Below are 11,419 nucleotides of genomic sequence, written 5' to 3' on the forward strand. Positions count from 1 at the left end.
TTGCAGATTTTCTCTAGGACTGAGAAGATGGCTTCTAATGGACTCAGGCTTGAGTATGCTTTGGAAGGAACCACAAATTTTGTGGGATGGAATATTTACATGGAGGCAGTATTGGATGAAAATGGGCTGCTAGAATACGTCAAGAAAGTTGTAGAAACACCCCAAGAATATGATGCCCAGGGTCTCGCTCAGTGGAAGAAGGATGTGGCTAAAGCTAGGATAATCATATTGGAAGGCGTTCAAGATCATATTGTCTCAAATTTCGACAAGAAATAGACTCCGTTCTCAATGTGGAAAACATTGACAGATTTGTTTGAGAACAATAGTGACCACACGAAGCTGGCACTCAAATACAAGCTTTGAAGCATAAAGATGCAAAAGAATGACACAATTCCTCAGTACTTGAGCAATTTTTCGCAGTGTCATGATGAACTTGTTGGGGTCGTGTTACTGTCCCTGAAGAAGATTTGGTAGCTCTATCGCTTTTGGGCCTTCTCAAGAACTAGCATAGTTATCAAGATTCGATAAATGGTAGAGAGAAACTACCACAATCATAGCGGTTATGGTCCGATATAGTGTAGGAAAAAATAAGGCAGAACAACAAAGATGAGACCTCATCTAAAGAAGAGGAAGAGTAATTTTCATTAGTTAGCAAAGGAAGGAAGGCCAATGGGAAGAAGTCCCAAGGTGAGGCTAATTCTTGCCTAGAGGGAAATAATAAATACTTGTCTAAAATCAAGTGCTTTCATTGTCATGAATTCAGGCACTATGCCACGAAATGTCCACAGAAGAAGGAAACAAGGAGGAGCCTGTAGTAGCAACAATAGGTGAAGCTATAGCTTCACAATTTGAGCTTGAATTTACTCTCATTGCATGCATGGAAATCACAGTGATGGGAAGCATGTGGTATTTGTATAGTGGTGCCTTGTTCCACATGACAGGGTATAGAGATTTCTTCAGTGACTTGGAGGAGAAGGATCTCAAGAAGAACATAGAGTTTGGAGTTGATGGGAGGTATAGTGCGACAACGGTATCCATACAATTACTTTTTAGAGGGAGTTTGGCTCCCCTCTCATGATCAAGGATGTGAAGTTTGTTCCGGGTCTAAAGGAAAACTAGTTTCCATTGTGATATTGGAAGACCATGGCTATGATGTGATATTCAACAAAGGAAAGGCATTCGTGAGATACATCGCCACGAGACATGTGAAGCAGATCAATGTGAGTCAAGAACTTGTATACACTTGAGATAGAAGATGCATACAAAGACTTGAGGAGAAAGACAAATGTTAGAGACTTTGTGGTTGAGAGGGAGCATGATTTACTCATCAACATGCAGCCTCAAAAGAAGCCTTAGGAAGTTGTGGAGCAGCCACAGATGGAGAAGCATAGAGGAGGCAGAGTGGAGACATCCACTCAAGTAAAGACATTTAGTAGGGGGATATTTCGAGATAAGTGGGCAGAGAGTGCACTTACAACCATACCTCCAGGTGTGAGGTGGGGTAATGTGAAGCAATAGTTCCAGAAGAGTAGAAATTTCGGCAGGGTTCATTGAGGTGTTTTTTTTCTTTTTTTCTCATGGATCATTACCTTGATATAGGGGCTGACAATATTTAGTAGTAGGAGGATCAATGTCAGTCAGATACTAAGGAGTGAAGAGTAGTGTTGACAACAGAGCTGGATGCTCAGTAACATAGTCAACAACAACACATTTTTCCTAGTAGATAGTTGCATACACAGTTGATTAATTTTTTTTTGGATGCTTCTCAACTGTAGATGTTGTAGTAGCAACAACAACAATGAGAGGTGTTGCATGTAGTACATTCCATAGATGCATGATAGGGGTGGTTGATAATCCCTTTCTTGCTAAGAGGGAGGTTGAAAATGCAACAATAAATTTTTAATTTAATTTTCCTTCGAATTAAATTAGGAGACAAGTGAAATCCCACATCGACAGACAACTTGAATGAGTTAGCTGAGTTTTTATCACTCAATTAGCTTAGTTAATTTGGGTTGGGGGAAGAACTTGAGTTGTGTATGGTGATTCTTAAATTTTAGGAGCCTAGGTTGAGTTAATTTCAGTTGTAATAATTTAATTCAGTTAAATTGAGTTAAGGCAAGTTAAACTAATTCCAAATCTTGGAGGAACTAGTGGGAGGTGTAGTAGTGGGGTGTAACTTCAATGTTTAACCAGTTAACTTATCAAGCAACCTAAATTAACACACACATGCATGAAATTTGAGTTACCAAGTTGAGATTGGAGTTCAAGGGAAATGTACTATTAGCTGTAGAATTTTCCAAGTTGTATGAGTGGTACATCCAGTCAAAGAAGGGATTATTGGAATTGTGAAATTCTCAATGAGAAATTTCCATAATTAATAGGGGCTAGTTTCTCATCAAACAACACAAGGAAATATGAGCTTGGAGGCAGGAAATATGAGCTTGGACATAAGGAAATATGAGCTTGGAGGCAGGAAATATGAGCTTGGAGGCAGGAAATATGAGCTTGGACATAAGGAAATATGAGCTTGGAGGCAGGAAATATGAGCTTGGAGGCTAGGAAAGTTGACTGATAGAAGATACTTGTGCAAGTTGTGCTCAAGCTTGAGAAAACATATTGTATTTATACAACTTCTTTGATTAATCCAATACATATAAGAAGGGGTTTTGATCAATTTCTTTCCTCTAAATAAATCTTTGTGTATGTGTGTTAAATCATGATGCATGTTTTTGATGTGTGTGTGATTTTGCGCTTCTGGAGATGAGTAGAGTAAATTTGAGTCTTATGTTTTAGTAAATTACATGAGTAGTTTCGAATCTACAGTTAATTTCTACAAGATAGTCCATACAAATCATATCTAAGAATAAGATTGTTTAATGCAAGTGGCACAAAGAGTCCAACAACATTGATGTCATTTTAAACAACATTTTCCTTATGATATTTTATTTATTTATTTGTTTACTAGCATAGATCCATCTTAAGTACATATCTATCATGACCCGAGAGGGATCAAATTTCTTCACGTGCAAATTTTTTTTAGAGTGCAAAATAATGTGTTATTTTTCATTGTTTAAATTGTATTTTTGTATTCACACATTTTTTACTTCTAATTACTTATAGCATATTCATTTTTTTTAATTATAGGAGACATGAACAAACTTACACATCCCTTCATACTGAGCCCAGTACGGAAAAACTTGCTGACAAACTTGTTGTAGAATGAGCCCGACTCAATGAGTGCTCCGCTAATTTACCAACATAGATCCATGTTAAGTATTGATCTAACATGAGCTGAGAGTGATCAAATTTCTTTAGGTGCAAAATTTTTTAGAGTCCAAAATACAATGTGTTATTTTTCATTGTTTAAATTGTAGTTTTGTATTCACACATTTTTTTTACTTCTAATTATTTTATAGCATATTCTTTTCTTTTAGTTATAGTCACATTATTTTTCTATTTAGTACATACTTTTTAATTTTAATTTTAAAAGGGCAAGGATTGACAAACTTATACATCCCCTCCTTATTATTATGTTTACTATATTAAAACTCTCACATCTTTTTAAATAGGTTTTAAAGAGGATGATTAATTATTTTTTGTAAAAAATTAGACATAAATATTGATTATATGCAATATTCAATCAATTAAATTTACATGATTTTTATTGAGTAACTTTGTGACAAACTTACACATCCCCTCATAATTATTATGTTTACTATATTAAAATTCTTATGTCTTCTTAAATAAGTTTTAAAGAGAATGATTAATTATCTTCTTGTAAAAAATAATTAGACATATAAATATTGATTATATGCAATATTCAATCATTCAAATTTACATGATTTTTATTGAATAACTTTGTGACAAACTTACGCATCCCTTCATAATTATTATGTTTACTATATTAAAACTCTCACATCTTTTTATATAGGTTTAAAAAAAAATGATTAATTACCTTTTGTAAAAAATAATTAGATAAATAAATATTGATTATATACAATATTTAAAAATTCAAATTTACATGGTTTTTATTGAGTAACTTTGTAATATAACCAGTATGTTTACTATATTCAATAAATATATTATACTTTTTTTTCATTAAATCCTTTTCCCAATATAATTTTTTTAATAATATTTGTTTTACTTTTAATAAATATCTATATTTTTAAAAACATCTATTTTATAGATATAAATCTTCATACCAAACATCCACATACTTATAATATTTAATTTTATATTTTACAATTTAAAACACCTATGAACTAAAATATTTTTAACCAATTCAACTTTTAAACTCAAATTCAATATGAAAAATCAATATAATCCATCATTAAGATATTGATTAACCAATCCAACTTTTATACTAAATTCAATATGAAAATCAATCTAATCCATCACTAAGAATTATTGAAGGCAACAAACAAAATATCAAACAAGTAAATTATTTTTTAAAGGATCGATAAAGGGCTTGACATCATTTTCACTAAAAGAAGGGAGGGCCAGTGTTTTAATTATACAAGGAAACAATTATATTGTCCAAGGTAGCCATGTGAAGGTTCATAATGGGATGGGATCCTAGGACTCAACATTTAAATACACTCTTATAATAAACAATGTTTGATACCCTCATCTATTCATTAGTTGCTGACATAACAAGTAAAATATACCTTGGCGTATCATCCTCTGATACAGATCAATAATTGAGCTTCCGTATTCATTAAAAACTAATCAAATCCTTTTAATATGGTTTCTGAATTCCTTCGAAATGGGAAGAATTGAGAACGTTCTAAGCAAACGTTGACACATTAATGGAAATAGAAACACATATCTCGATAACTGATAAACGCAATCCAATTACCAGTCTGATCCACTGTAACAAGATAAGGTAAGTAAGCTTAATAAGGCTGCCATGAATAATTAATTAAATTGTTTAATTGCCAAACTCATCCTCTGCCTTAGAAAGGAATCAAGATAAGCTAAAGTGAGCTTAATAAGGCTGCCATGAAGAATTGATTAAATTGTTTAAAGGAGGAGATCAGGGAGAATAACAGGAATCAGACATGAGCGACAACTCCCCATTATCTTTACAAAAAAATATATATCAGCAAGCTAAGTGTGCTCTGATCCATATTTATGAAGGCACAGGTGCTTCAAATTCCCATGAATCCGAATGCTTGTTTCAGCAAACATGCCAAGATTAATGTGTTCTCACTGTGGCAATGATTCAGCTGGCACCTCCTGTGCCCACATGAATATTGCAGGGTTTAAGCTGTTTGGAGTTCCAATCTCAGATGCAGGCTCCTCATCCACAGCCCATAAGAGTTTTAGCATGGAAAATCTGCAACTTCACCATGATGTCAGAGACACTGAGGATCATCATGCAGAAACAAGATTAGTTCATGCAGTACGCAACTGCTCAGAAGATGGCCTCAATATGATTCATACATCTGATGCAGCTATGATTAATGGTCATCAGACGAGAAAGGGTATACATTTCTTTTTTCAGTTTTATATCAACAAACAAACACAATCATATGAAAGAATGTGTTAAATTTAATTTGATGGTAGATTTTGAAAATATTTCGACATTGGAAAGATAGAAGGGAAGTTAATTATTTAGGACATGTCTATTTTGGAATAGGACTTAGAGAAATTTAATTTAATTATCAATAATTATTTGGAGGATGGTAAAGATTTAATCTTCATGAAATATTTTAAAATATTCATCACATCAAACACAAATTAATAGTTCAGACTCATCTCCAAAGTAACTATGTCATTTTTTAACTTTTAATTAAATTGATTATTAAAAAAATTGTATAAAGTGATTTATGGTTTAATTAAAAAAATGTCCTATAAATCACTATTATATAAATTGAGTTATGGTTTTTCTAAAACCAGATTCATGGGATTATACCAAAATCTATTTACGAATTAAAAATCTCTATAATAAAATAAGGTACATCTCATGATTAAGAATCTTGTTTAAATTTCTGTACTAAAATAAAATACATGTCATGATTAAGAATCTTGTTTCATATTTCGTGCAGGAATGACATGGTCTGAAAATCTTGTTTCATATTTCGTGCAGGAATGACATGGTCTGAGGAAGAGCACGGATTGTTTCTGGTCGGTCTGCAGAGACTAGGAAGAGGAGACTGGCGAGGAATTTCAAGAAACTTTGTGAAAACGAGAACTCCCACCCAAGTGGCCAGCCATGCTCAAAAGTATTTTCTGAGAAGAGGGAAAAGGATCGACCTTAATTACAGACAGAGGAAAATCAGCTTGTTTGACATGCCCACTGACTCTGTGAGTCTTTCTATTCTGTATATCAACTTCCATACCCTAATTACAGTATGAATAATTGTGGCCTCTCGGACGAAATGTTAGATTTTCTCTACTGAGTTTAGGTTTTTCAGGTTTGTCAGAAATGTTACGAGGGGATAATGCTGGCATTTGTTTATGTAGATATCAAGCGTAATCGTTCGAGTTGATGAAAGTCTGGTTGCAAGGGATCGAAAGGAGGAACTTAATAATGTCTGGTCATCACAGCAATCGCAGCTTGGATTTAAAGAGGGATCGATGGATTCTTCACCCAGTGAAGCCTTGAATTCTCTGCATTGTACACATCGAATCGAATGGCATAATAACATTGGAAAATTATAACGCAGGATGAAAGGAGTTAGTTTAGCGAGTTGTTAATGTTGTTAGGAATGTGACTTCTTCAATAATACCAGGTGAATTGAAAATCTCAAACACCATCAGAGAAGCTTAATTAGTATAAGTAGTCCCTGGAAACTCATCCAGTAAATTTATCATCGTCATCGCTTTGATTTTTTTGAGATTCTTGTACTGAGATTCTTGTAGTTGGGCATCCTTATTCTAATTCTAAATTTAAATATTTAGAAATCCGATGAATATTAATGAGGTTAATTGTTTTACCCCGTTGTTGAGAGTTAAATTTTGAAATATTTGCAAAACCTATGATTCTGAAAAGATATTTTTAAAATTTACCATTTAAATTTGTTTTACATGGTTGCTGAGAGTTTTCCCATCTAAATATATTTTCAAAAAATATTTTTAAGAATTTACAATCTTAAAGAACATCAACCAATATGGTTGAGAGATATTTCCAAAATTTACGGTTCAAAAATATTGGAAAAATCTACCATCTAATAACCTCAACAAATGTGGTTCACATGATAACGATGAAAGCAAAAAACAACCTCCTTACACTATGTTTAATTCAATAACTATTTGTTAGTATTGAGAGAGTTTCCAAAGTTGTGAGATGATGAATATATATATAAAAGGAAATGTGTAAATGGTTAAATTTGATCCGTGTGTTTTGTACATGATAGATGTAGATTATATTAACTTTGTTGGGAAAGGATGGTTGAAATTTATGAAAAAGAGTAATATTTTTTAATTTTAGAAGTTCCATTTAAAAATGGAATGTGAGAGAATCTTGTAACTTTGGTCTTATTTTTTTGGAGTGGAAGAATTTTAGTACAAATCGAAAAGCATAGTACTAAATGAATGATTCTTATTTGGACTACACCATGTGATATTTCTAAATAATCTTGATTCACTTAGTCTACCATGTGATATCTCTAAATAATCTTGATTCACTTACCAGTTTAGAAGATGAGCAGAACTTCACATTAATTTTTTCTATGAAAAGTAGAATTATGGAATTGTGAGAGCTTAATAAATTTGAAGTGTAAATATGTTGTTTGAAGAGAATTTTTTATTATTTTTTATTTAGCTATATCATATTTACAAGAAAAAATGTTGGTTTGTTATTGAAAATATTTTTTTTTTGGGTAATACGGATGAACGTTGTTATTTTTATATCAACTAGGTAGAAGGTAAACGAGGAACCACACTAGTTTCTCTAAAGCTCATTGCCAATGTCATTGACAATGATTTCCACCCTATAATCCCTTAATTTGGGCATTGTTTAATCTGGAAAATAAAGTTCTTGGGATAGCTAACATTTATCCTCATACAATATCGACGAGAGAGACCTTATGGGATTAATTTGTCGAGGAGATTTTGTAGGCCACATGGTTATTTTTTGGGGATATTAACAATGCTAATGCGAAAAAAGATAAATAGGCTTTATTACCTAGTAGAAGTTAGAAATTTTTTTTTAGGGTTATTAGGTCCAAGCTTGACCTTTAGGACATTCGAGGTTGCTTTCTCCCTTGGCCTAGCTTCTAAAAGGTAGTAAAAGTGTCTCGAGGTTGCTTTCTTCCTTGGCCCAACTTCTAAAAGGTAGTAACAGTGTGTTGAAGTGGATTGACAAAGTCATGCTCATTAAACATAACTTTTCCTTCTCTGAAGACAACGATGAATACATGTTCATGTGTTTGGTGAGCTTACTCTCTCTAATCATCAACCCATTGGTCACTAAATAGATGGTAGAATGTATGAAATCTCTCAAAACTCTTGAGGTGCCTGTGATGAGCCAAGGAAACAATCAAAGTGAACTTATCAATGATTACAAAATGCTTTTCTAATCTCAACAATGGGTGGAGGAAGGAAGGGCATCCATCTAGAATTGTATCTTTGTAGTCCTCTTAATATTGAATATCACTAGAGCAACATAGATTATGTAAACATGAGTTGACTCGATGAATCGAAAATAAATATAAGTGGATGTCGATGATAAGTTCATAAACCCAGATGGTTGCTTGTGTGTGTTCTACAAGGAAACATGTGGTTTTGTTGGCATTGACTTGCTCTAGGTGTATATGGAAGCTATGCCAAGCCAACCATAAAGGTACAAAAATGATTATAATGTTCATCCTAAGACCTAATAATGTTATATAGTCAGTTATTGGTGCCCAATAACTTAGCTAAATGTGTTGTACACGATTCTTGCAAAACACCAATGATTTTGTTGAAAATCACGAGCCATGAGTAAACATTTTTTATTATAAAAAACAACTATATTTTGGATAATGTTATAATAATTTGGAAAGAGATAGAATGCGCCAAAGGCCTAGTTATGAATGGCATGCTCATCAATATTGATCTTGTGAATCCATATGATAATGTTGAATGAATTTTCATCATTACTAATGAGATAGAATGGGCCAAAGGCCTAGTTATGAATGCCACACAAAAAGATAAATAGGGTCTATTACTTAGTAGAAGTTAGACAATTTTTTATAGGGTTATTAGGTCCAAGCTTGGCCTTCAGGACATTTGAGGTTGCTTTCTCCCTTGGCCTAGCTTCTAAAAGGTAGTAAAAGTGTGTCGAGGTTGCTTTCTTCCTTGGCCCAACTTCTAAAAGGTAGTAAAAGTGTGTTGAAGTGTCACACTCATTAAACATAACTTTTCCTTCTTTGAATACACTGGTGAATGCATGTTCATGTGTTTGGTGAGCTTACCTCTCTGATCATCAACCCATTGGCCACTAAATAGATGATAGAATGTATGAAATCTCTCAAAAATCTTGAGGTACCTGTGATGAACCAAGGAAACAATAAAAGTGAACTTATCAATGATTACAAAATGCTTTTATAATCTCAACAATGGGCAGAGGAAGGAAGGGCATCCATCTAGAATTGTATATTTGTAGTCCCCTTAATATTGAATATCACTAGAGCAACATAGATTATGTAAACATGAGTTGACTGGATGAATCGAAAATAAATATAAGGGGATGTTGATGATAAGTTCACAAACCTATATGGTTGCTTGTGTGTGTTCTACAAGGACACATGTGATTTTGTTGGCCTTGACTTGCTCTAGGTGTATATGGAATGTTATGAAACCAGCTCACAAAAAGATAGAAAAGATAGATGAACGCCTTATAAATAAGCCTCTTAGAGGGGGAAACCTCCTTTACATTACACAAATGAACAATTATGATAAGTTCACAAACCTATATGGTTGCTTGTGTGTGTTCTACAAGGACACATGTGATTTTGTTGGCCTTGACTTGCTCTAGGTGTATATGGAATGTTATGAAACCAGCTCACAAAAAGATAGAAAAGATAGATGAACGCCTTATAAATAAGCCTCTTCGAGGGGGAAACCTCCTTTACATTACACAAATGAACAATTCTTGGATGATACAAATGACAATACCTCCTTTCTATATATAGGAGTCTAAGGGGTCATAATATAATCAAAGCCGACATAACAATAATAATGTAAGGGCATAATAATAACAATAATGGGCTTCTATGGGGCATAATAATAACAATATGGGGACTACATGGGCACAACAATATAATAAGGGGGTTGTACTAATAACAATAAGGGGTTACACTAGTAGTATAGGGACCTAACATGCCCCTCTCCTTCAAAAAGTGTTGTCCTCAATGCTTGAGTAGTTCTTGATGCTTCTGTATAAATTCTTGTACTCCCATGTGTAATCTTCAGCGGGTAAGTTCTTCCACTTGATGAGATACTCTGAAATTGATCTATTTCATAGCTTTCAATTTATCGGTTCTGTGACTACTTCAGGTTCCAATATGATTTTTCCTTCCTTGTCAAGTTCTCACAATACTGTTTGAACTGGGATTTTCTGCAACTTTTGAATGAGTTCCCACTCCTTTGGGCATATGGATATATGTAAGGCTTGATGTTTGGAGGAACACTTCGTGGAATCAAATGAATAGCATGATCATGATCACGAATAGGTGGGAGGCCTTTGGGAGTCTCAAATACCTTGGAATGATTTTCCAAAACGTTTTGGAGATCTAGAGAAATACATGATTTTGATGTGGGATCTTCTAGTGAACATAATTGTGCAATTACACCTCGTTGTTCTTTATTTAGAAGCTTTGTCATGCTGTTAGAGTTGATTATCTTTCTAGGTTTTCCTTCGATACCCCTCAATTCAACTTCCTTTCCTTCCCAAAAAAATTTCAAGAAAATTTCTTGAAAATTAAAAGTTATCGTACCCAAAGATTCTAGCCATTGGACTCCTAGTAAAACATCAGCACCACCCGTTGGAATGGAAAGCATTGGGCTATTCAATACATATTCTCCCATGGATAGCTTGATATTATGGCACCTTCTAGAGCAATTTATGGTTCCTCCACTTGCAACCATCACTTGACACTCCGGTGCTGGATATAGGAAGCAATTCAATTCCTTGGCTATCTTACAATCAATAAAATTATGGGTATTGCCCGAATCAATCAACACTCTTACCTTTTTCTTCTTGATATGTCCTTCTATCTTGATAGTTTGAGGAGTGGTAATTTCTTCCAATGCATTACAAGATATGGTCAGATTGATTTCTTGAGACTCGATGTGATCTTTCAATTCTTGAACATTTTTCTTCTTGATATGTCCTTCTATATTGATAGTTTGAGGAGTGGTAATTCCGTCCAATGCATTACAAGATATGGTCGGATTCATTTCTTCTTTCTCGATGTGATCTTTCACTTCT

The 11,419-nt window shown here is 33.7% G+C and overlaps 1 protein-coding gene across 1 annotated transcript; it reads left to right on the top strand.

Moving 5' to 3' along the window:
- Window positions 1-5,188: 5,188 nt before the first annotated feature.
- LOC149144469 (transcription factor KUA1-like) lies at window positions 5,189-6,666 on the top strand. The gene is made up of 3 exons (XM_089452169.1): window positions 5,189-5,486; window positions 6,092-6,309; window positions 6,469-6,666. The coding sequence occupies exons 1-3, from the start codon at window positions 5,189-5,191 to the stop codon at window positions 6,664-6,666; spliced, it is 714 nt and encodes a 237-aa protein (XP_089308295.1).
- The last annotated feature ends 4,753 nt before the right edge of the window (window positions 6,667-11,419 follow it).

This window comes from Pinus tabuliformis, chromosome X (assembly GCF_031772625.1).
Source record: "Pinus tabuliformis cultivar Carrire ecotype Pingquan chromosome X, CPIR1, whole genome shotgun sequence".
Classification (NCBI taxonomy): domain Eukaryota; kingdom Viridiplantae; phylum Streptophyta; class Pinopsida; order Pinales; family Pinaceae; genus Pinus; species Pinus tabuliformis.

Excerpts from the sequence above, each read along its gene's own strand:
- LOC149144469 (XM_089452169.1), top strand. The coding sequence starts at position 5,189 with ATGCCAAGATTAATGTGTTCTCACTGTGGCAATGATTCAGCTGGCACC. Across the intron at positions 5,487-6,091 it reads TGGTCATCAGACGAGAAAGG|GAATGACATGGTCTGAGGAA; the intron begins GTATACATTTCT and ends TATTTCGTGCAG. Across the intron at positions 6,310-6,468 it reads TTGACATGCCCACTGACTCT|ATATCAAGCGTAATCGTTCG; the intron begins GTGAGTCTTTCT and ends TTGTTTATGTAG.